This window comes from Nycticebus coucang, chromosome 16, assembly GCF_027406575.1.
Source record: "Nycticebus coucang isolate mNycCou1 chromosome 16, mNycCou1.pri, whole genome shotgun sequence".
NCBI classification, from domain to species: domain Eukaryota; kingdom Metazoa; phylum Chordata; class Mammalia; order Primates; family Lorisidae; genus Nycticebus; species Nycticebus coucang.
The window spans coordinates 46,343,186-46,370,444 of NC_069795.1; the positions used below are offsets into that span (position 1 = coordinate 46,343,186).

Here is a 27,259-nt window from a genome sequence, read left to right on the forward strand (position 1 = left end):
TTTTCTTAAGTGTTCTGATCATGAAGGGATGCTGGATATTATCAAAAGCTTTTTCTGCATCAATAGAGCAAATCATATGGTCTTTGTTTTTTTAATTTGTTTATGTGCTGAATTATACTTATAGATTTACGTATATTGAACCAGCCTTGAGACCGTGGGATAAAACCGACTTGGTCATGATGTATAATTTGTTTGATGTGTTGCTGGATTCTGTTTGTTAGGATCTTGTTGAATATTTTTGCATCTATATTCATTAGTGATATTGGTCTATAAGTTTCTTTCCTTGTTGGGTCTTTCCCTGGTTTGGGGATCAGGGTGATATTTGCTTCATAGAACGTGTTGGGTAGTCTTCCTTCTTTTTCTACATTTTGGAACAGGTTGGGTAATATAGGTACTATTCCTCTTTAAAGGTTTGGTAGAATTCTGACATGAAGTCATCTGGTCCCGGGCTTTTCTTTTTAGGGAGATTTTGTATGGTTGATGCTATTTCAGAATTTGATATGGGTCTGTTCAACATTTCCACTTGATTCTGGCTAAGTCTTGGAAGGTGACGTGTTTCCACATATTGGTCAATTTCCTTCAGATTTTCCTATTTCTGAGAATAAAGTTTCTTGTAATATTCATTAAGGATTTTTTGAATTTCTGAGGAGTCCATTGTTATTTTATCTTTGTTGTTTCTGATTGATGAGATTAGAGATTTTACTCTTTTTTTCCTGGTTGGGTTAGCCAAAGGTTTATCTATTTTGTTGACCTTTTCAAAAAACCAACTTTTTGATTCATTGATCTGTTGTTTAATCCTTTTGTTTTCAATTTCATTTAATTCTGCTCTAATTTTGTTTTTTTCTTTTCTTCTACAGGGTTTGGGATTGGAATGTTCTTCCTTTTCCAGTTGCTTGAGATGTCCCATTAAGTTGTTAACTTTCTCTCTTTCCGTTCTCTTGAGGAAGGCTTGCAGTGCTATAAATTTCCATCTTAGGACTCCCTTTGCAGTATTCCACAGGTTATGATAATTCATGTGTTCATTGTCGTTTTCTTCCCCAAATTCAGCAATTTCCTTCTGAATCTCATCTCTGATCCAGATATCATTCAGCATAACTCATGTTTTTGAATTGAGTGTGCAGATTCCTGTTGTTACTGAGTTCAACTTTTATTCCATGGTGGTCCGAGAAGATGCAAGGAATAATTTCTATTCCTTTAAATTTACTGAGGTTAGACTTGTGACCTAAGATGTGATCAATTTTGGAGTAAGTTCTGTGGGCTGAAGAGAAGTATGTGTATTCAGTTTTGTTGGGATGAAATGTTCTGTAGATGTCTGCTAAATCCAAATGTTGGATGGTTGGGTTTAAATCTAAAATTTTGTTGCTCAGCTTCTTATTGGAGGATCGATCCAACACTGCCAAAGGAGTGTTGAAATTTCCAACTATTATGGAGCTGGAAGAAATCAAGTTGCTCATGTCTGTTAGAGTTTCTCTTATAAATTGAGGTGCATTTTTGTTGGGTGCATAGATATTAATAATTGAAATGTCATCATACTGAGTATTACCCTTAACAAATGTGAAGTAACCATTCTTATCCTTTCTTACTTTTGTTGGTTTAAAGCCTATTGTGTCTGCAAATAGAATTGCAACACCTGCTTTTTTCTGATTACCATTTGCCTGAAATATGGATGACCATCCTTTCACCCTGAATCTATATTTATCTTTTAAGGTAAGAGGTGACTCTTGTATGCAGCAAATATCTGGCCTGAGTTTTTGTATCCTATCAGCTAACCTGTGCCTGTTTAGAGGACAGTTTAAGGCATTGACATTAATGGAGAATATTGATAAGTCTGGGAAAATTTTGGGTTTCGAGTTTTTTGAAAGTCCAGTGGACATTTTTAATCCTTTCACCACTGTGGAAGTTGGAGTTTGATCAAAAGTTTCTGAGTGAGTTTACTTTTGTGGTAGAGGATTGGGCTGGTCATTATGGAGGATAGGTCTGAGAATATCCTGAAGAGCTGGTTTGGTTATGGCAAATTTCTTCAACATATGAATGTCATTAAAGTATTTAATTTCTCCATCATAAATGAAACTCAGTTTAGATGGATACAGGATCCGGGGTTGAAAGTTATTTTGCTTTGGAGATTAAAAGTCAATGACCACACTCTTCTGGCTTGAAAGGTTTCAGCAGAGAGATCTGCAGTCATTCTAATATTCTTCCCTTTGTAGGTAATGGAATTCTTACTGGCTGCTTTCAGAATTTTCTCCTTCATATTAACTTTAGTGAAGTTAATTATGATATGAGTGGGGGATGTCTTATACAGATTAAGTCATGCTGGGGTTCTGAAACTGTCTGCTATCTAAATTTCAGAATCTCTTGGCATGTCTGAAAATTCTCTTTCATAATTTTATGGAGAAGAGCCTCTGTGCCTTGTAAGGCCATTTCATCACTTTCAGGGATTCCAATGAGGCGGATATTAGCCTTCTTCAAATTATCCCAGAGCTCTCTGAGAGACTGATCCATTTTTGCTCTCCATTTCTCTTCCTCTTTGAGAGTTTGGGAGCATTCAAAGGCTTTGTCTTCAATGTCATAAATCCTTTCTTCTGCTTGCTCCACTCTGTTACTGAGGGATTCTGCTGTATTTTTCAGATCTTTGAGGGCTGCAAATTCTTGCTTCAGTGCGTCAAAATCTTTGGTGGTTTGATCTTTAAATTCGTTAAATTCTTGAGACAACTTTTGAATTTCTAATTCCGAATTTTGAATTGCTCCTTGAATTTCTAATTCCAAATTTTCCTCCATTCTATTAATCTTGTTTGCAATCCAAATTCTGAATTTGATTTCTGACATCTCGGTCAGTTGTTTATGAATGGGATCTTCAGTTACATCTGCTATATCTTTCCTTAGGGGTGGGGGGTGATCTATTCTGGTTATTCATGTTACCAGAATTTTTCTACTGATTCCGCCCCATGATTGTTTTACACCATTTGATTTTTCCCCTGGAGCTTTGTTGAGGACCCATACAGTGCTATGTCCTGAGAAACTGGGGTCCTGTTTGGTGTGGTGGAGCTAAGTGGTTCTGTCTTGTTTTCAGCTGGTCTCTGTTTGACCCTAGTGAAACGGTTACTCCGGGTTGAAGTCTCAGCTGTGGAGAAATACCAGCAATTAAGTCACCCCACCCCCCAACAGGCAACAATTGGAAAAGGAAAATCAAACCTTCCTACAACCACACACCCAGGGCACCACCTGAATAGTCCTTGGGCGATTGGCTCAGTTCAAAAGGTCCAAATCAATTGTCTCAGTCAGCACCTATCTCAGGTGGGAGAGTTTAAAAGGTCTCTGGCAACTGGATCGCAGGGTTCTGGTGACTACTCAGATATTGATTGCTCTGGTGCTCTGTGGAGTCAGGAGGACCCACCCAGCAAATAGATCAGTCTGGGAAGGTTGATGCCTCCTTCCCCACCTTGCATCTCTGGCACACCCAGTCACTGATAGCCCGGCTGGGCTGTGACCCAGTTTCCTGTAGTGAATAGATACGCCAGGGGGTTGCACCTGCCTGAATCACAAGGAAATCTATTTATGCTCAGCCAGGACACTGTGCTCTGCCTCTATCTAGCAGGAGGAGGTGAGGCTTGACAACCTCGGGTGCTTGATGGAGGCTGGGGGGTGTTCACTCAGTTCTAGCCCCACCCCTGATTGATGTTACTGACAGAACAGAACAGAACAACATTGCGGGAATTTGTTTCTGTCCCTGCTAAATTTCCCTGCAGAAGAGAAGCTGTTTTGAGTTCTCAGAGTCTGCGCCTCAGGCCCTGTCTTTGCTCCTGCAGGTTTGTATTTGGTTACCTGTCAGTTCTAGCCTCCTGTCTCCTTTGTCTATAGCCTGACGATCCCCTGAGCACCGAGTGCATCTTAGGCTCAGTAAAGCTGTCCTCTGGGTCAGCCCCACCCTGGGAACTTCCCGGCTCTGCAAATGCATTTCTAGTCCCCGCACTCCACCCAGGCCGGTACCACCTCAGGCAAACCCTTTACTCACAGGGCCTGCGTTTCTGTCCCAGATCTGTTCTGTGGTGGTTGCCACCTGAGTAGATGCCTGGCCTCCTCTGGTTGCCCAGGGAGACAGGGGGTGTGGCTTCGGAATATCTGGGAGTGAGCCCTATTGTTGCCAAAATATGGCTGCTGCTCTGAGCCTCCAGGCAGTGCCGCTCCATTGTGGCTCCCTCTCAGTCGACCATCCTCTCCTCACTCCTGTGCTGCAGTGTCAGCACTGACCAGCTGCAGTTTAGGCCCTGTCCACACCCCCTCGAGAAATCACCCAAGAATCTGGACTCCTGGGGGACTGGCCGCCACACCTCAGAGTGAGAGTGGAGGGGAGTGCTGGGAGCTCAGTTGTAGGTAAAGAATATGTACAGTTTTATACAATTTTATGCCTGCCAAGAGAACGCTGTGGTACCCTAGTAGGGGAGGTAGGTCCAGTTTTTAATAGGGTCTCTCCCATGGAGTGTAGTGGGAGGACCTTTGAACTCTGCTTATTTGTTTGTGGGGCACTCTGAGCTGTTCTCATAGGGGAGGGGACTCCCGTCTGCTTGGTGATGGATTTTGCACCTTTTGTTTGTATCCTTGGGGTCGCAGCTCGCCTAACCGGGGTTGATGTGCGTTCTTCAAACTTCTCTCTTAATGCAGCTCTAATCCACCAGGTTACTTGCTAAATTTCTGTCCTTTAACTCTCCTTCTGGATGGGAGCCTCTGTGGAAAGCTGGCTTTATTCAGCCATCTTGTCTCCGCCCCTCGCTAAATTTTTTAGATGTTTTCCTTTAAAAGAATGAATGAATAGCTAAATTAAATGTGTTTCTCTTTTTTAAGTATTTAGCAGCCTTCTAACCTAAAAATGTGATACCTTGCATAGCTAAAGCAGTCCTTAGTCAATGTTATTTTCCAGAGATATCTCAGCCTCTTCATACTGACTGTCTACTCCTTGATTTCCTTAATAAAAGATACACACTGCCTGCTTTGATTCCAAAACAGTCAATACAATTGAAAAACTCAACAGATCCAGCAAGAGCAGAATAGTCTGCCTCAGGCCCCGACTGAGCCTTATGTTGATTCTAGGCTGTTAAAAATTGTGGTGTTGATGACAAGAAACCAGTATAGTCTATTTAGAAAAACCAGCCAGGTTTTAGATAATAGTTTCTGACAGAATCTAATTCCTTCTAACTCTGCATAGAAATCATCATTGCAGTCATTTTCATATTTTTTCACTTTATTTTAATTTTCTTCTCCCATTTATAAATAAGGGTATAACCTTGTATAACTCGTCTCCCAAAGGATGACAGCCTATGAATATCATAAAAACAAACTGTTACAAAATTCTCTCTAGTTAATTATCACCCCTTCGTATCCTAAAACAACAAACCTCAATTAGTCTTTTAGACAAAGTGCCCCATATGCTGCTCCCTGTCAGTCTTTGATTAGAGAATCAGAAAGTACCTATAAAACAAAACTTCCCACAAAAGAAATGTTTATGAAGATCAAGGTTAAGGTAAATCTCAAGCTACACCTAAAAATACAGCTTTCATAAATGGCACATCTGACAAGTGGAGCTCCATCCTGTGACTTGACAAAACATTGTGTTAGATGCCAGGAGTATCTGAGAAAAAAGAACAGTCGGGGCTGTGGAGGAGCTCAGCTCACCCAAGCTGAGTGATCGCATGTGCTTTGCATTGGTTATAGCCAAGGGTAAAAGGGAAAGCAGCCAGAGGTGAGTACCACCAGGGTCAGGCTCATGGGAAACCATTGCAGATTTCAGATGTGGGAAGAATGTGATTGTAGTTCCCCTTCAGTAGGACTGCTTGTATTGCATTGACTGAGGAGAGAAAAAGGAGGCAAGGAGACCAGTGAGGAAGCTGTTCCCGTGATCAAAATGGGAAACAGATCATTTGGAGAGAGGATAAAAAAATGAAAAGATGTAAAATATGTGAAGGTGGTAGAATCAGTATGTCAGGAAAGGTGGGGGCCCAAGTAATTCCCTTACCATTCAGTTTGTTTGGTGGTGTGTGGGGGAGGGTCGCGTGGACAGGTTCTTTCTCTATTGCCCAGGCAAGAGAGCAGTGGCATCATCACAGCTCACTGCAACCTCAAGCTCCTGGGCTCAGACTCCCAAGTAGCTGGGATTATAGGTACGTGCCACCACCATGCCCTATAGATTTTTCAATTTTTTTGTAGAGAGGAGGTCTTGCTGTTGCTCAGGGTGGTCTCAAACTCCTGACCTCCTGATTTCCTGGCAGAAATCCTCCTGCCTCAGCCTCTCAAAATGCTGGGTTTATAGGTGTGAGCTGCCCGGTTTGAGTCATGGGAAGAATGGCGCCACCTCTTTGTAAGGGACAGAAATCCTAAAGGAGGAGCAGGATCAGTTTTGCATAAAATAAATCCAAGACACCTTTATGAAGTGATATATCCTATAGATGATAAGTACAAAAATCTGGAGAGAAAGCTGAGCCAGAACTGCAGATATGGAAGCCATAGCAGGAGTATGTGAGAGCACATGGAGAGGGCTCAAGGTCTGCTCCCGGGGGAGCAAGTCAGGGATGTGGCTCCAAACTCAGGACAGATATTCTCTACCCCTACAGGGGTTCAGAGGCTACTGTAATGCTACTTTAATAATCTTAGTCTGTTATTCAGGAAATTATTTGCTATGGGATACTGGCTCAATCTGTTAATCAGTTTGAGTTTAGGCTTTCACACCTATAAAGTGTATATGACCATACTCATATAATAAGGTATTCTGAGGCCCAAAGAAGGTAAGACGTGTTAAAAACTCATAGCCCAGAACTTGATACATAATAATGTCTCAGAGGTATGTATGTTCCTTGAATCTAAAACCAGAAAGCTCATAGAAAAATGAAACTCATCACTGCCCCAGCCGCCAAATGGCTGCTTCTCCTCTGTCTTCTGTCTCCGCCAGCTGTCTCAGCCAACAACCTAGAGCTAGGTTTGTCTCTTCCCTCTGCTGTCATATCTGATCTCTGCCCAGCACCGTCCAGTCACTCCAATTCATGTACACCATGGCCATTGCCCCCTCTACGGCCCCCCTGATTCTCAGCTTAGGTCACCACAAGCCACCTTCCTTCTGTCCTCAACTCCCCAATGTACCTCTAAGCTGCAGCAGAGTGAGCTGCTCTAAATGGGAAATCAATATAATTTACTAGCTAAATCCTTTCTCCCCTTGTGTAAAGTCTTAAGTTTGTAGAATGCTAAATCATTCATGGCCTCAAGAAATATAATTTTACTTAACTTCCCAGTCTCAAATCTCACCATTCCTCTTGTTAAGGACTCAATTCTATTCCACATAAATCCACTGTTTACCCAGGTCAACTGGGTCTCCTGTCATCAACCCAGCCACTTGACCCTGCTGCCTTCTACATGTTTCTTAAGGTTCAAGTCACCTCTGAGGAGAAGCCTTCTTGAGGCTAAGTTGGGTTCTCTTCCCATATGCTTCCAGAGCACCCTGTTCTAGAATGGCACTGGTCCTCTTCAACTCCTTCGTCACTCTTGTCTGCACAATATGTTTCCTAAAGACAGAAATATGTCCTACCCATTATCTTATTTCTTATACAGAGAAAGGTCAAAAGTATGTTTAAAGTGACTAATGTATATCTATTTAGATAAATAAATTTAAAAGTCCATTGAAAATATGTATGTTTTGAGCAATCTTGTAAAATGCTTAAAAGATAAAAATTTCTTCTCTGGCTGCCTCTGAAGCCAGAATTTTCAGATGTGTGATTTTGAGCAGTTTAAACCTCTCTATAATTACTTGTAAATGGAGATAACAAGTGTACCTACCTCATAAAGTTATTGTGAAGATTAAAAGATTTAATACATTTACATGATTTAAAAATGGCACTTGAAAATACTTAAGAACTCTCAATAATTACCTGTTTTTATCATTAGCAATGTTATTATTTTCTGTAATATGGGTTCCTTTGTGTTTGGAATCTGTCACGAGCCAGGGCTCAGGACACATTTCTCAAGGTCACAAGTTAAAAAGAATTGAGTAAACTTAAAAGCCAGAGGTCAGCAAGAAGAAAATTCCTGAGTGCCCTGGCCTCCCACTGTCCCTGCAGAGAGGCGCGCTGAGACCAGACGTTCTGCTGGACACATGATGGGTAAAGGGTCCCAGCAAGGAAACCCACGCTCTCATCACTGTCTCCTCACACAGGACAAACATGAGGGCAACTCCATCGAGAGGGAATAAACAGCCCACTTAATGCTAAGCAGCCTAGATTTGGATACCAACTGTTTACCACAGTAGCCTGGGAAAGTCAGCTACACAGCAGCTAAGGACCTGGGGCCAATGGAAATAGTAACCCCTCTAGACAGGAGGATGAAGCCATCAGTCTTATAAGAACCTGAGTTTGGATCAAGAATCTACCTCTTAGACAAGAGCAAGCCCTCTGTCCTTGGCAAATCAAAGTGAGATCATGAAATCATTTTTAGACATGGATGCTTGATATACTGTGTTTTTGATTAGTATTTTACTTCAGGGAAGACTTCCACTTCTATCATGCCTATACTTTAACTCTATTTTGAGAGACTCCTTGTTTTCTAAGAATCTGCTTCTCTATCAAAACAAATCCAGAACTGTTTCCTAATAGCTTTTGTTTAGGTCAGTAATATTCATTAATGTGTCAGGTATTCTACTAAATGATGAGCAGACAAAATATACAGACGTATTTCCTGCTTTGAAGTATGTATTGCCTTAGAGAAAAGGCGGATGAAAAATTATAATGCAACGTAATGGATGTGATAATAGAAATGTGCACAAGACTCAGAAGCATTTAGAAATGACTCAGTTCATTTTGTCATTATATTTTGCAAGCTACAAAATAAATGTGTTTTTTATTTACTCGGAATATTAAATTTAGGATCCAAATACAAACATTGAAGTCTCATTAGCAGATACTGTGACAAAAGGTAACACAGTATTCACTACTAAAATTGTGTTGCATGATATAAAATTAAAGAGGAAGATGTTATATCATGAGAAGTGAAAAGCCTTTCTAGGGAATGGTCAGAGGGAAATTTTGGAAGGTAAAAAGAACTTAGTTCAAATTCCAACCTTGTCATTACTGGCTATGGGAATTTAGGTAAGTTTCTTAAGTTTTCTGAGTCTAAATTGTCTCACTTAAGAAATAAGAATAGTAAGAAGTACCACACTGAGTTATTTTTAATGGTAAATGAAGAAAAATATGCAAAGCACTTGCACTTGGTAGATACACAATAAAGGCAGCTAGATTTTTCCCAGAATATAACCTCCCTTGTTGCTTATATTATTTTATGCATTTATAATTAAGTAACTGTGGTAAATTGATTATTGAACCATTCCTAAGGTAAGAATTCAAAGTTTTTTTTATAATGGAATTCTGTTTTTCTTAGTCACTTCTCTTAGCTATCTGCAATAGTTTTGATGCACTGTGTTTTTACACATCGTTTTACTAAAATGTGCAAAACAAAGTTTTAAAATTCAAGTCTAGTTGGTAGCAAAAATAATCAGAAAACATAGGAGAAAAATCTTGTCTTATAATGGAATATAAAATAAATAGAAAACTATTGATATTCTGACATGCTAAAGTATTCTGGTCACAAAGACAATGATAAGATTGTGAGAAATTACCTATTACTAAAAAAGGTAAAACTTAGAAGTTAAGAAGGTCCTGAAAACATATTATTGCTCTATTTTTACAAATGGTCTCTAAAAGGATATTTTACAGTCATATTAAATAGTGTCAATTAAAAAAGAAATTAATTAGCATTTTTACATTTCTGTTTTTGAAAGGAGGCATGGCAGGAATAAGGTTCAATTTTGCCTATCTTTAAATGTTAGTCAGTTTCTCAGTTTTCCCACCTCAAAAAATGGGGAGAATAAACCCTTTCCTTTGTCTTTGTCCCAGACATAACATCACAATGAATGTTCAAATGAATACTTTTGAATATTTCATGAAAACCTAAGCTACATAAATTCAGTATCAACTTTATCATATCATTAGGAAATTAACAGTTGAGTCATGTATTAAACAGATGAATGTCCAACCTTATTTTGTATGTGATTTCCCAAATGCCAACAGAAATGTTTATTTCTGTCTTGTTCCTACTCTTAGCTCTGGTTCTTACACAGATTCATTACCCTATGGCTGTACTGTTTCATGGAGCAGCATTAGCCATACGTCGCTATAAAAATTTAAATTTTTTTAAGTACATTTATTTCAGGTTAATGTGAGGGTGTAACAACCAGGTCACAATATTTGATTGTGATAGGTAGAGTCCCTTTGGTGGTTATGTCCCACACACAAAAGGTGTGCCAACCCCCTACCTCCCGTGCCCATTCAATGAGAGCACCCGACCCCACCCCCCTCAGTACCCTTCCTTCCAACTTGAAATGAAATGAGTTTTTCACCTACGTGGGCATGCATCAGATCATCTACTAGCTTCATATTAGTATTGAGTACCCTGGATAATTGCTTTTCCATTCTTGTGATACTTTACTAAGAAGAATGTGTTTCAGCTCCATCCAGGATATTACAAAAGATAAATTGATTAAAAATAACTAAAATTAAAAATTCAGTTCCTCTCCTATGAAGCACATTTTAAGTGCTCCATAGACACATGTGACTGTGTGCGGCATGTTGTACAGAGAGAACATTTCTTTCACCACAGAAGTTCTGCTGGAGCACGATGGCCCAGAGAACAGTCATGCTGGATGCGTCCAGTCTCTGTGGCCTTAACAAGCATTAATAGCACTCCAAGGATTAAATGACCTTAGAAGTTACGGGAGAATGACTTCATAATCAGTGTCAGACCAAGAGAAAGCCAAAAGTAAGAGAAGAGGAATTAAATAAAAGATAACAACAACAATAAAAAAATTAGAATGTTGGTTAGAAAAAGAATACACATTGTCATTATAATAAAGGGTTAAAAAATGACCCCAGAAATCAGTGCTTCGGCAGAATTTGACTGAAATTTTACTTAAAACATTTGTTACATGTGTTATGTACTAAATGCATTAATCTTATACTGACTTTCTGATGTTCTAACTGGTTTTTGAGATGGTCCATCTAAATCACACAAGAACAAGATCTGGAGATTGAAATGAAACTTAACCCTATCTTCTGTAAACTGGAAGCACATGTTTAAAACATATTTTTTTCTATGGCAGGGTCAGCAGATACATTGGATCTACTTGTAATTTTTGTTCACGACATTTGTATTTATCCTGAGTTAGACCCCTGGTATCCACAGGTGGTTTTCATGCTTACCACTATTTTGGTTTCTACTGCTTGGATAAAAATAAGAGAATCATCTATGTATGTTTGCATTTAGGTCATTCTGTCCATTGAAGAAGGGTACAGACTTCCAGCTCCCATGGGCTGTCCAGCATCTCTACACCAACTGATGCTCCACTGCTGGCAGAAGGAGAGAAATCACAGACCAAAATTCACCGACATCGTCAGCTTCCTTGACAAACTGATCCGTAATCCCAGTGCCCTTCACACCCTGGTGGAGGATGTCCTTGTGTAAGATGCATAACTTGGGGTTTTGCTCTTGACAATCATAATTTCTTGCAGCCTATAAGGCAAGAATAGCAGGTGGAGAGGAAAACGTTTGCTTTGGTAATTGCCTAGCTGTCAACCTTATATAAACCATATTTTATTTATCTGCTGACAAAGCGAATTATTAACATTAAAGAAAAAAACAATTTTTTTTTAAATGAGAAAACGTATTTTCCTTCTCTTTTCTCTTTCTCTCTCTCAATCCTGAATTACTTTCTTTATATCTTCTCCTGTGTGGGTCTTTGATATTTATATAGCCTTTTTTATTTACCAATCCTTTCCTACATGTGTAAGTAGAATTTGTGCAGCCCCTTTAATTTTCTTGCCCATTCCATGTCTTGCCCCTCTGTTTGAAATGGCAAGCAAGACAGGGGCAATTTGTGAATCATCCAGGAGGGAGGAAGCTTCCTGCTGATATGATCATACCCAGCTGTTGTTACTTTTCATTCCTAAAACCAGAAAAGTACAGATGACAAGCAGTTAAAGACACCCGTACACCATTTCTTAAAGGTCAGGAGAGCTGAGAAGATCTAGTCACCTCTCTGTAAAAAGCAATTATAAGAGGAGGAAAAGTATAAGAAGAAGAAGAAGAAAAAAAAGACTAACATCTGTGTCTGAAAATGGTACAATTTAAATATCATAAAACTGAAACTACATCACTTTATTTAGTCTAAATAGGACCTAGAAATAACCACAGCATGATCACAGCCCGCTTTCCTGATTCAGAGGCTAGCCAAGGGGCTATTTAGGCATTCGACTTCAGGTCACAAGTTGGAGGCAGTGCAGGCTTCAGTGACAATAAGGCTGAGCACTTCAAGGCCAAGGCTCGCTTCACAGCAGAGCACTTAAGAGTTCACCTCTAAATCACTAATTGGCAGCCTCAGTAAAGTGAAGCCAAGCATGAAATAGCTAGAGATTAAACTATTACTCTAGACCATCTCCCCTAAAGCAGTCCAACACAGGAAGCAGTAAAGGAGAGGAAAGGCACTTTAGATTTTATCAGGAAAGCAATGGACAGCCATTGAAGGATTTTCAGCCAGAGAAGGGCATGATCGCATTTGCATTTCTGAAAGATCACTCTAGGGATAATTTAGACAGTGAATACAAAACCAAGAAGGAGACCAGAAACAGAGACTGTGGTATGAGTTCAGCAATCAAAGCTAGAAAAGAGCAGGGCCTAAATTCTGAAATGGACACAAGCGTGGGGTCAAGAAATAACAGGACGGATTTATTGTTCTTATTTTATAAAAATAAATAGTAATATTTATTATTAGGACAACCAATATGTCTTTATCACTGATTGAATGTGTAGGGAAGAGGAGAGAAAAGAATCAAAGATGTTTGTCAAGTCTCTTTCTCATCGAAGCTGGTGGCCGGTATTACCATTAAGAGACAGAGGAAGAGCAATGGGATTTTAGAAGAGAAATGAGATCATTTGAGCATGCTGACTTAGAAATACTTGTGGGACAGCTAGACAATTATAAGTTGAACCTCAGGTGAAAAGATCTGGGCTAGGAATGTAGATCATCAGCATATATATATTGTAGCCGAAGCATTAAAAGTAGTTAAGATAACCTGCAGAGAACATAAAGAATGCAAGTAAATAGAGGAAAAGAATTCAACCCTCTGGAACACCAAGATTTAAGGAATGAACTGAAACAGAATGTATCCCAAGGAGACTGAGAAAGAAGAGCCAGGCAGGGAATGAAGAAAACTGGGAAGAGTATTTAAAAAGGCAAAAGAGGAGAGAGTTTCAAGGAGTATAAGGCCCAAGGCTTTACAAAGCTTCAAGTGGAAGGAAGTGTGAAGTGAATACATTGGATTCATCCTTGAGGTCTTCATGTGTTCAAGGGAAGCCTTTACGACCGCATTTTTGAAGTTATATCATGACAGATCACAAGCAGGGGAGTGAATATGAGGCCAGAAAGAGAAGCCATACACAGTACTAATTTATTTTCAAGAAAAGCCATCTGAAGAGAAAGAGAAGTGGCTGGAGGAAATGGTTCTTGATTTTTGTTTTTATATATTTTATTAAAGTGACTTGATCATATTGAGGGGAAAGAACTAGTAGAAAGGGATCATGAAGGGAGTCTGCAATAGTGAAAAGGGATATTGTCATCCATAAACTGAAATCATTTGATCTGGACCTCCTGTTGGGCTGTAGGGTCAAGAGACTCTACAGCCAGTGCCATCAACAAAGCTGTCTGTATGCTATATAAACAGACAGGTAAGAGGCTTGTTTTGTTTGTTTGTTTGTTTGTTTATGTTTTTGTTTTTGTTTTGCAGTCATGGAATACAATGTGCTGGTTTTATATATAATTTGAAATATTTTCATCAAACTGGTTAACATAGCCTTTATGGCATTTTCTTAGTTCTTGTGTTAAGACATTTATAAGAGGCTTTTTAAGAAAGAAAACCAGGTAAAACAATTTTTTCTTTGCTTTTTCAAGACTGTGAATGATCATCATTATTTGAAAAATATTGTTGAAGAATATAAAATGAGAAAACTGCTAAAAAGTAAAAAGGATCCAGAGGTCAAGTCAGGATGAGGGTTGTGTCCAGGGTGTGCAGCAATTCTGTGGAATAGGCCAGAGAGCAGCAAACTTCAGGAGAGTGATATTACCTGCAGGCTAAGACTTGGGTGCTTTATATAAAGTCAGCTTGATTCAGTGCTATTGTCTACTCCCTGGGAGACCAAATGGACGTTTTTGTGAGTGATTTGGTCTTCTTGGTTCTGACAAAGATATATGTGCTACTGCTTTTGTTACTATACAGTTTTCTTTGAGAAACAAAAAGAACCAGGTTCTCAAGTTTTATGCCTGAAACTTTATCAACAATCCTTATTTTCACAGCAGCCTGAGTGGTTCCCTTGACCCCCAATACCACCAATTTACCCTGCCCCTAATCCCAGAGAACTGAGATTGTTTGGGAGAAGAGATGGCACAGATTAAAAGACAGCAGTGTTCACAACCGAATGTCAGGTTTGCTGTATGCTTATAAAGCAGTCACATTGCCCCTCTGTTTCCTGAGTCCCAGAACCAAGCTGTCTGTCCCAGATGAGGCTGGGCTAAAGAAACATGACTCAGTGTAGAACTTCAATCTTTCCTCAAGCCTGTTAAGGAGTCTAAATGTATAATCCATAGCAACTCTCACTAAACTCTCCTGAACACTCCTTTCCTCCAGTATCCCTAAACTCCCAGGTTTCTCTCACGCTTCTATGCCAACAGAACTCTCTCATCACTAGGTCCCCATGGTTCTTATGCCACTTTAATTGCATTTTTCTTAAGAATTCACCTGCAAAGCTTTCATCCTTTCTCTTGTCAGAGTAGTAAGAGGGGAAGAAATTAAGATGACAAAGGGAGAATAATAAGGAAGGCTGCGGAGCCCACTGTTTAATAATCTTAGACTAGCATATCAAAAGTTTCACAAACCTTACCTGGGCAACTGTTCAGAGCACCTAATTGAAAACATGTTGTTGGGAGAAGGCATTGATTATTTTGGAGCAGCGGTTCTCACCTTGTTTTCCTGAAGCATCCCTTGGGAATGTTCAGAGCTCCGTGCAGTTCCCAGCGTGCTTGCTTGCTCTCCTACTCAACCAAGTATGTGATATACTGGGCAAGTGAAGGTGGCGAGATTAGAAGTACATCTTAAATCCAATTAATGGAAAAAAAAAATTAATTCACAAAGCTACTATAGTAAGCCATCATCCTTTCATAAATGTACCTTCCTTTCAAATGTATATCCTTTCAAAGTACCCTCACATTCACTCATTTTATAATAATGCCTTATCACCGCCTTTCCAAGAATTATTTGTAGCTGTCGTGTGGTGCACAGACCCTAGGAGAAAGTAGCCAGCTTGAGGGCAAGCTTGTGTTAGGACAGCATCTGAAGCAGTGCCTAGCCATCCACTTTGAATCACCTTGTTCTCCTTCTCCCGTAACCCTCAGGATTAACTCTGTAGCTGCTGCCACCCCAAGTAAGTATACTCCCACAGAGTGGAGGGTTTTATCTGGGTTCCTATAACACAAAGTGCTTCAGTGACCACATGGTCTCTCCTCACCCAGCCTCTTCTCTCCCACATCCACCCATGTCGTCCCACACTCATTTTCCATTCTCAACCCTCACCCCCATTCCTCCACACCCTGAGGACTGCTGAGTACATTAAGTGGCAGTCAGCTGGCCAATGAATGGCCTTTTGGACAAAGCCATAATGTAATTGGAAAAGAATGCTTTCTTCTAATCCCTATTCCCCACCATGTCACTGATAAAGAATACTCCAGATTATGGGCTTCTTGACTATCAGCTCAAAGGTGGCATCCAGGGATAGGCAGGGCCAGTCTTTGATAATCAACTACATCAGAAATCATGTTTTACTGCCCAAGCCAAAGCACCTTCTTCATATTCTTACTACACACTGGGAGACCTTATAGTATTTTAACTCTTAGTAACTGCAACCACCACCTTTCTTAGTACAGGTTTCATTGAACTTCCAAACACTTGGCTTCCAGTAATACGTAAAAGTTCATACTAACACCATAATTAAGGACCTCTGCTTTAAAGCACTGTGTGTAATGTGCTAAGACTCAATGGTGCTACTTACCTCCATTCAATTACTAGTGCACCAATAATGCTATCTGACAAGTGCAATAACATACAACAATTTTATATCAAATTTCCATTCATTTTGAAAAGATGTAATTTAATGCCATCTAGGCAGTACATAATCAGCATTTGCTAAATTGTTTATCTTCATTTACTAAGTCATGGATAACTTGTTTTGTTTTGTCGTGATGGTTACTACTAGCACTTTTACTGATGTTTTTCATGACAGAGAAATAACTGGCTGGCCAAAACCAGCATTATAAGTGAGTGATAAGCAAAGTATTATAGAAGGAAGATAGAATATGAAGATTGATTAGAAAGAGGTGAAACTTCTATCTGCCCATTAAAATGTCTAAATGCACATGAATGCTGGCACAAGATAGTCATTAAACTAATGTCAATACCAATACTAATATTGATATAAAGTCTCCTGTACTATACTATCAACAATAACTATTGTTGAGCACCTGCTATGTGTCAGCCATTGTAGTAGGTATTTTATTGGTTATATCATTTACTCCTCACTCTAATTGGTCCCATCCCTCAAATAAGGAAATGGAGACTCAAAAAGTCTAACTCATAGAATACACAGCAGATAATTAGTATATGAGGAATTTGAATGAAGTCCACTGACGCTTCTGCCCTTGTATTTTCTAACACTGGATAGAATCACACAGGAGGGCAAGATGTTTCTCAATACCAATACAGCATTGTTTCAGAAACATGATTGTAACAAAAGAGGGTACATTTTCATATTACCAGATAGATTTTTCTCTGGGCTAATCAGACTTTATAATGGAGGATATTAACATCTCAAAAAGAACAGAGCACAGCCTGCATTTATTAGTGGAGCACAGCCTGTTATTTTATGTTCTACTGGGCAAATACAAGGAAGTAGTGCATATGACCTTAGTCATGGGAATAAGCAGCAAACACATAGTTCATCTATCACCCAAACATTTTCCTAGAATACTAGCCACTTAAAGAACATTATTTGAAAAAAGAAAGTAGTAATTGCAACAATATGGATAAATGAGGAAAATATGGCAGTAACATAGTTCCAGAATTATATCCTCAGGCATTTCTGTATATTAAATTTTTCCATTCTTGGCAACACATACTTTGCTTCTTTTCCTCGCTACAGCAGACATTACTAATCATCACATCACTCTTTCCCACTGAGCCCAGATGCTGCCTCAGTATACTTCTCACAACCACATTCTGGCAACCACTGCCAATGAATTGCAGTTGGCATTTAATATGAAATCTGTTTTCTGACCCTGAATTATTTTCTCACAGAAACAGGCGATCCTTGACATTCATTGATGTATTACTCTGGCTCCTGGAACCATGTGCTAGGTACTCAGAATCATGGGAGATTTTTTTTTAGGTCTTATTCCTGGTCTACATCTATCCCTCTTAATGTTCAATATATTTATAATTTTAAAAGTTACTTTGAAACTTTGTCTCTTTTTTTTATTTTGAGATAGAGTCTCACTCACTCTGTTGCCAAGGCTAGCATGGTGTAGCATCAGCCAAGCTCACAGTAACCACAAATACCTGGGTTCAAGCAATCTTCCTGCCTCAGCCTCCAAGTAGATGGGTCTACAGATGCTGACCACAATGCCTGGCTAATTTCTATTTTTAGTAGAGATTGGGATCTCAAAAAATCTTCTCACCTCAGCCTCTCAAAATGCTCAGATTATAGATGTGAATCACTGAACCCAATCTATTTGTCATTTTTTTATACTTCCCATGAGATATCAGCTTTATTATGATAACTCAACAATCACATCAAGAAAAACAACTGAAGACTCAATTGAAAATAAAAGTCTGACAAAAAATAATTAATTTTTCCAATTTAATACTGACAGGTCAGACTGTTTGGGATAAAAAGATCTTGCTCACAGCATGAAATATCCATATGATATATAGCACATGCATTTGAGATTTGATAGCATTTTGCAGAAAATTATACTTTCTTTCATTAATTTAACTTGCATTCCAATTGAATGTTAGCCTTAATCATAGAGAGGACAATTGTTTTTTTATCTGATTAATTTTTTCCTCTTTCAAAGGTAGATATATTATGGATTAAATGAGAGTTTGAAGTTAAGTCTCTGAGTCGTGATATGAGAAACTCATAAAAGTTGTGATATTAAATAAGGTGCATGTGCTATTGTGGTTTTAAGCCTGGTTTTAATTTTACATGAACCCTTAACTCAGTCCTGCCTGATTCCACCTGTAAGTGCTTTTTCCTCCACTCTATAACCTATTAAGTCAGAATAAACAAATATTTTCACAATACAAAGAAAAAATGAAATAAACAGCATTTTCCTTAATAGATGGACCTCTATATTAACAGGCACTTATTTTTCCAGATTTTTTTAATTACTGGAATTAAATGAAAATAGATTATTCATTAAGATTGGTCTATCTTGTCATGGACCAAACTGTCTTACAAAAAATTAATATCCAAGTCTAAAGTATGACTTATTTCATGAATTATTCTAACGTTTTTAGCATTGTACTAAGGCCTACAGAAAACAGAAAGATGTGAGAGAGATAATTCCTGCCATCAGAGAGTTTTCGCTTAAGTCTTTTTAAAAAATTCTCTGTCTTATAGATTCCTCCTCATTTTGAAAGCAATTCAACAAAGCAAAAAGACATGCTCCAAGACTGCATAACCATGTGTAATAAATGTTAGCAACCTAAGAGTCTAACTTTATGGAATTAACAAATTATTAAACATCAAGACATGGGTATTACCTACTTGTTAGAATATAAACACTGCCAAAACATAAGAAAATATTTATAGATATATGAAATAAAGGCAATATAAAACAGAATAGATCCTCCTTGTACATTTCTGCTAACCATATAAATGTACAACCTAGGAAAAAAGTTGCATTCGATTAGTGAGGATAACAAGCCTATAAGTTAGTGATAGTTTCATATTAAAACAACACTTTATTTTGTCTTTCTCAAAATAAAACCTTTCTTAAATCACTTTAATATATTTATTACCATTATATTTACATGATGAATATAAAGCATGGAAAACTTTTGAAAATAACAGTTTCGATGTATATTCATACCTATCTAAGAACATTCTAAGTTAAAAGGCTAGTGCTCTTGTGAACTCAAAGGGCTCATCAGAATAAAAACTTACAGGCTCTATCAGAGCTATTCATTTTTTACATGTTTGGATGTATTGGGTTTATATATTTATTTCACCTTAAACTGTAACATTACCTATTGTGCCTATGCTCCAGCACCTTAATTATACCTGAAATTTCCTCATCCTAACCCGTCCTCATTTTTCTGAGGAAAAAAGTAGACCCTTGACCCTCTGTTCTACAACGTGTACCTTTTTAATGTGAGCTGTAGGTTTTGTCATAGACGTCTCTCAGGTGGGCAGCACTCACTAATCACCAAACAGCAGATATTTCCATGTGCTCAGCAAATAGCAGATGAAATTTATCATTGTATGTGTTTGATAAGAAAGGGCATTTATTGTTTATTAGGTATTAGTCCAGAGAATTCATGTGACGATGATGGTACCCAGCCCTCGAAGCCAGAAAATTGCAGCATTTTTCAACTTCGTTATTAGATAAGGTGAAAGAAAAGTTATTACACAGTGGCTATGAACAATGAGGGGACCCTGACCTTACTAAATCAACTGCCAATGCAGTCATATAAAGGCCAGAGAGTAACTCGGTCACTAAAGAGGTCTGGAGAAAAAGGGAATTATGGTATTGAAACACTCTGGGAGCAAACAGTGGATGCTTTTCAACAGGGAAATAGGCCGTTGAAGGCATTTAATATATGGAATGTCCTTCCATGACCTTTCGATACTAAGAATATAAAATTAGCAAATTGCATTTCCACTCACCAATTATATGAAATTGTGAATGCTGAAGAGTTATTCCAGTGTTATCACAGGAGAGAGAAGTGGAAGTCATTTGACTATGTCTGTGCTTTGAGAATGGCATGAGACTATGACAGGAAAGTCACTTAAATACATTTTTTTAATTTGTATCACTTTCAACAAACTATTTTGACAAGCAACTAAAAGAGATGAGAGCTATACTTTTTAAAATAGGACATTTGGTTTTCTAACATGTGGTTTTATTATGTTCATAAGCAACAGGGATATCTTGGTCATTTTGATATTTAAGCTTAGTGAAGTACAGTAGGCTTTTCCAACGTTTACTCCACAGAAACTGGTCAAATTAGGAAAGTAGTGCAGAAGCTGTTCCAAATTATCTTACATATTTAAAAGTGCATGTCAGGGAGGGCAATTGGTGGGACTACACCTACGGTGCATTTTACTAGGGTACATGTTAAATTTACTAAGTGTAAAATATAAATGTGTTAAGACAATGAAAAATAAATAAATAGAAGTGCATGTCAGAGTATTGAATACTCTGAAAAATATTACAGTTAAAACCCCAGTTTGACTTTGTTTGCCACAGAGACTTTTATCATTTTATTTTTGGCTTATGAATTTTTATTTGATAATACTTATTAACATAAACACCTGTAGGAAACTTTGAAGAAAAATAGCAATAATTCACTTATTTGTTGGTAGATGTTGTGATAGCTTTTCAACCTTTGAACATGACTAATCTTTGTTTCAGGTCAAATCATTAATCATTCTGATATTAATTAAAATGGAACAGCCTGTAATCACATAGCATTCCAATTTATTATGGGAAAAAAGAACATGGCTTAACAGCCACCAAATGAGAAATATGGTAATGGAATTGAGTAGTGGTAAAAAGGACAGAAGTCACTGTTAAGGGTAACTATTCCCGATAGGGATTACAGTGTAATCACAAAACATATGCACTTAATTTATGCAAATTCCAATTATATGTAAAAAGCAGAAGCTCCTGAACTTCCCTGGAATCCCTGTTCACCCCCACCGCCACCTTCAACTAGACTTCAGTTTAGGAAAAGAGAGGTCAATGTAGCAATCAAAGAAACACCAATGAAACAAAGTCTAGGCCTTCAAATACTAAATACTTTTCAAAAGATTCTTACTGCTTTGCTGGTTAATATAAACTCTAGTTCAAAAACTCGCAAAATGATATATTTATTAGCATAGAGAGCTAAAAACACATCTATTAGTATAAAAGCACTTTTATTACCAAGTATTTTTTGAAACATGCAAAATATTTTTAATATTAAGTTTATGTATTTCCATAGGGAAAATAATACGACTTATTGTCAGGATGGCTTAAATACACAGTTTTGAGTTATTTTTACTATAATTTCTAAGGTGTAGTTTTTATTCCCTTTGACTTTATATACATATATTACCCATATGTGTTTATATATATGCATATATATAAAGTAATACTCAAGTCACATTTGACTTCTGCAATTATAAGTGCTATAACATGACTCCATTCATCTTTTCTTATCAGGACATATTTGCCTATTAAATTTTAATGCAGTTTTTCCTTTTTTAAAATGTATATACTTTTTTGTCACCTCCCTCTCTCTCTCTATATATATATAGCACATATGTGAAATACATTTCATATATATAGCATATAAATGTATGTATGTTACACACTTATATAAACCTTCCCAAAGTAATATCCTTACATTATTTTTATATTAAACTACAAAAATATTTCCAACTAGAATGATGTTTACATCAGATCTTAGAAACAAAAGTAAAGATGGTCGTATCACTGCCTTCAAGACCCATCAGTGCTGGATTACTTTTCTTGTTAACCCAACCTTATATTGATTTTGCTTTGTTTTGTACCTTATAATATCTGTGCTTTGGGCTACAGTACCCTATGCTTATTTCTGTGAAAATCTTATTCATGCAACTGAGCTCTTTAACAACAGAAATTATGTTTTAACAAATCATAAGTTCTTGTAGAATGTTTGAGGATAAGTAAATGGAGCCATGATTAATGAATTCACCAGGAAAAGGAAAAGAACTATTGTAGCAAATGTAAAAAAAGAGGTAAAAGGACATGAATTCAGTGGTAGGTGAGAAAGGGTAAAACAGTGAATGGTCTTGAGCTAGATACTATCCTTGAGGTGGCCAGGGATGAGCTACTGTGTTTCAAAACACAATTTTATGCAAGAGAAAAAAGTGAAAACAAAGATAGCAAGATCTGAGTTTTCTCAAGATCTATCCCAGTTGGGCCAAAAGCAGAAAAAGACAAAAGAAATTGAAAGTGTTTCACCAGATAAAAGTGATTGATTTGATAAATGTTAAAACATACCACTGTGCTTCGCAGAGAGTAAGCATTCAGTAAGCATTGGCTGTTTATTATTATTGTTGTCTTCATTGTTTGGGGGGATTCAACAAGCATTGATTAAGAAAATCAATGAATGAGTGGGCAAACGTACTTTAGGTGGCTACTCGGGCATCTAAATACAGGCCCAGCTGATAAAATTGTCTTCTTCTTTCTTCTGCACCCTCCGTCTTTCCTGTTTTTTAATTTTTCCCCATTTTTCCTTCTCAATTAATCTGACATAAATTTACACATAATTTTACATATGCAAATTAAAAGCTTTCTTCACTCTAAAAAGATTTAAGTGACTGATTTGAATAAAATGGAAAATCAGAGATTTGTTTTTAACAGAGGAGAAAAACATTAGATGTAAAGCCATTTTATAAAAAAGATACCTGATAGACTCAGGGTGAAAGGATGGTTGTCCATATTTCAGGCAAATGGAAATCAGAAAAAAGTAGGTGTTGCAATTCTATTTGCAGATACAATGGCTTTAAACCAACAAAAGAAGGAAGGATAAGAATGGTCACTTCATATTTGTTAAGGGTAATACTCAATATGATGAGATTTCAATTATTAATATTTATGCACCCAACAAAAATGCACCTCAATTTATAAGAGAAACTCTAACAGACATGAGCAACTTGATTTCCTCCAGCTCCATAATAGTTGGAGATTTTCACACTCCTTTCGCAGTGTTGGATAGATCCTCCAATAAGAAGCTGAGCAAATAAATTTTAGATTTAAACCTAACCATTCAACATTGGATTTAACAGACATCTACAGAACATTTCATCCCAACAAAACTGAATACACATACTTCTCATCAGCCCATGGAACATATTCCAATCGATCACATCTTAGGTCACAAGTCTAACCTCAGCAAATTTAAAGGAATAGAAAATATCCCTTGAATCTTCTCAGACCACCATGGAATAAAAGTTGAACTCAGTAACAACAGGAATCTGCATACTCATACAAAAACATGAAAGTTAAATAACCTTATGCTGAATAATATCTGGGTCAGAGATGAGATTAAGAAGGAAATTACCAAATTTTTGGAACAAAACGACAATGAAGACACGAATTATCAGAACCTCTGGGATACTGTAAAGGCAGTCCTAAGAGGGAAAATTATCACTGCAAGCCTTCCTCAAGAGACTGGAAAGAGAGGAAGTTAACAACTTAATGGGACATCTCAAGCAACTGGAAAAGGAAGAACATTCCAACCCCAAATCCAGTAGAAGAAAAGAAATAACCAAAATTAGAGCAGAATTAAATGAAATTGAAAACAAAAGGATTATACAACAGATCAATAAATCAAAAAGTTGGTTTTTTGAAAAGGTCAATAAAATAGATAACCTTTGGCTAACTTAACTGGGAAAAAAGTAAAATCTCTAATTTCATCAATCAGAAATAACAAAGACGAAATAACAACAGACTGGTCAGAAATTAAAAAAATCCTTAATGAACATTACAAGAAACTTTATTCTCAGAAATATGAAAATCTGAAGGAAATTTACCGATACTTGGAAGCACGTCACCTTGCAAGACTTAGCCAGAATCAAGTGGAAATGTTGAACATGCCTATATCAAGTTCTGAAATAGCATCAACCATACAAAAATCTCCGTAAAAAGAAAAGCCTGGGACCAGATGGCTTCACGTCAGAATTCTACCAAACCTTTAAAGAGGAATTAGTACCTATATTACTCAACCTGTTACAAAATATAGAAAAAGAAGGGATACTAACCAACACGTTCTATGAAGCAAACATCACCCTGATCCCCAAACCAGGAAAAGACCCAACAAGAAAAGAAAATTATAGACTAATATCACTAATGAAATAGATGCAAAAATATTCAACAAGATCCTAACAAACCGAATCCAGCAACATATCAAACAAATTATACATCATGACCAAGTCAGTTTTATCCCACGGTCTCAAGGCTGGTTCAATATACGTAAATTTATAAATATAATTCAGCACATAAACAAATTAAAAAACAAAGACCATATGATTCTCTCAATTGATTCAGAGAAAGCTAATATAATAATAATAATAATATAATAATATCCAGCATCCCTTCATGATCAGAACACTTAAGAAAATTGGTATAGAAGGGACATTTCTTAAACTGATAGAGGCCATCTACAGCAAAAACACAGCCAATATTGTATTGAATGGAGTTAAATTGAAATAATTTCCACTCAGATCAGGAACCAGGCAAGGTTGTCCATTGTCTCCACTGCTCTTTAACATTGTAATGGAAGTTTTAGCCATTGCAATTAGGGAAGAAAAGGTGATCAAGGGTATCCATATAGGGTCAGAAGAGATCAAACTTTCACTGTTCACAGATGATATGATTGTATATCTGGAAAACACCAGGGATTCTACTACAAAACTCTTAGAAGTGATCAAGGAATACAGCAGCATCTCAGGGTACAAAATAAACATCCATAAATTGGTAACCTTATACCAACAATAGTCAAGCTGAAAAAACAGTCAAGGACTCTATTCTGTTCACAGTAGTGCCAAAGAAGATGAAATATTTGGGAGTTTATCTACAAAGGACATGAAAGATCTCTATAAAGAGAAATAGAAAACTCTAAGAAAAGAAACAGCTGAAAATGTCAACAAATGGAAAAATATACCATGCTCATGGCTGGGAAGAATCAACATTGTTAAAATGTCCACACTACTCAAAGCAATATGCAATTTTAATGCAATCCCTATTAAAGCTCCACTGTCATACTTTAAAGATCTTGAAAAAATAATACTTCATTTTATATGGAATCAGAAAAAAACTCAAATAGCCAAGACATTACTCAGAAATAAAAACAAAGCAGAAGGAATCAGGCTACCAGACTTCAGACTATACTATAAATCGATAGTGATCAAAACAGCATGGTACTGGCACAAAAACAGAGAGGTAGATGTCTGGAACAGAATAGAGAACCAAGAGATAAACCAGATACTTACTGTTATTTGATCTTTGACAAGCCAATTAAAAACATTGAATGGGGAAAAGATTCCCTATTTAACAAATGGTGCAGAGTGAACTGGGAGGCGACCTGTAGAAGACTGAAACTGGACCCACACCTTTCACCATTAACTAAGATAGACTCTCACTGGATTAAAGATTTAAACTTAAGACATGAAACTGGAGAGGGGAGACAAGATGGCGGACTGAAGCCAGCTATCAACAAAGGCTCCCGTCCAGAAGGAGAGTTAAGGGACAGGAATTTAGTAAGTATCCTGGTGGACTTGAGCCTCACCAAGAGAGAAGGCTGAAGAACGCACATCAACACCGCTGAGGCAAGTTGTGATCACAAGGACGCAAACAAAAGGTACAAAATCCACCACCAAGCGGACGGGAGTCCCCCTCCCCCATGAGACCGGCTCTGGAGCCCCACAATTGAACAAGCGGGCAGAAATTAAAGCCCCTCCCACTACACTCCACGGGAGAGACCTTCTAAAAACTGGACCTACCTCCCCTACTGGGGTGCCGTGGCGTTCTCCTGCCAGACATAGGGCTGAATAAAACTTTGGGAATCCTTTGCCGGCAACCCTGAATCCCCGGCGCTCCCCTCCCGCCCACTGAGGTCTGGAGGCCTGTCCCCCAGGACTTCGGATCCTTGGGTGATTTCTCAAGGGGAGTGGACAGTCCCCGAGTTGCGACTGGTCAGCATTGACTCTGAGGCGCGCGAGTGAGGAGAGGGCACCGGGCTGAGGGGGAGTCACGCCTCGCGGCACTTCCCTGTGGTGCAGTGCACCGACCCTCCCCGGGCATACGGGGCCCAAGACTGAATCAGACTCTGGCCTCCCCGCTGAGAGCCGAGAACCCCTACTCTCACTCGGGGTCTGAGGGCCTATCCCCCAGGAGTTTGGCTCCTTGGGTGATTTCTCCAGGGGAGTGCACAGTGCCTGAGCTGCGTCAGGTCAGCGCTGACTCTGGGATACGTGAGCGAGGAGAGGGCACTCTGCTGAGGGGAAATCAAGCCTTGGCGGCACTTCCCTGCGGTGCAGTGCAGGAGCCCTCCCCGGGCATAGGGGGCCCAAGACTGAATCAGACTCTGGCCTCCCCGCTGAGAGCTGAGAACCCCTACTCTCACTCGGGGTCTGAGGGCCTATCCCCCAGGAGTTCGGCTCCTTGGGTGATTTCTCCAGGGGAGTGCACAGTGCCTGAGCTGCGTCAGGTCAGCGCTGACTCTGGGATACGTGAGCGAGGAGAGGGCACTCTGCTGAGGGGAAATCAAGCCTTGGCGGCACTTCCCTGCGGCTGCGGTGCAGTGCAGGAGCCCTCCCCGGACCGTAGTATTGCGTGAAACTGAATGAAACTCTAGCTTCCCACCGCCCCACTCCCAATCCGGGTCTGGAGGCCCATCCCCCAAGAGTTCTGATTCTTGGGGGATCTCTTAAGGGGTGTGGACCCAGCACAAACTGCGGCCGTTCAGTGCTGACTCTGGGGCGTGGGACAGAGGAGAAAAGGGTCGCCTGAGTGCCCACACCAGAGCAGCAGTTCCCTGGAGGTAGATCAACAGCCGTTTTTTCTTTAACGGCAGAACGCTCACTTCTGGATATTCTGAGGCCACACCCCCGTCTCCCTGGGCAACCAGAGGAGGCCACCGGTGACACGGCTCACAAACCCGGAAGCCTCCAGGGCGGGGCCGACCCAGAGAGGTGTTCAGACGCAATTCTCCAGCAGCAAAGACGTTTGAACTCAAAACAGCCCGTCTCCTGTAGGCGACGACAGGAACAGAGACAGAACCTCACAAAGTTGTCTGTTCTGTTCTGTTCTGTTAGCAGC

The 27,259-nt window shown here is 38.7% G+C and overlaps 1 protein-coding gene across 3 annotated transcripts in view; it reads left to right on the forward strand.

Annotated features, from left to right (window-relative positions):
- EPHA6 (EPH receptor A6) overlaps positions 1-27,259 on the forward strand; it is a 921,042-nt gene that overhangs the window by 884,066 nt on the left and 9,717 nt on the right. For all 3 annotated transcript variants that reach the window (XM_053565807.1, XM_053565808.1, XM_053565809.1), the window contains one exon: positions 11,350-11,543. In XM_053565807.1, coding sequence (XP_053421782.1) covers positions 11,350-11,543 — 194 coding nt within the window. The remainder of the gene's footprint in view (positions 1-11,349; positions 11,544-27,259) is intronic.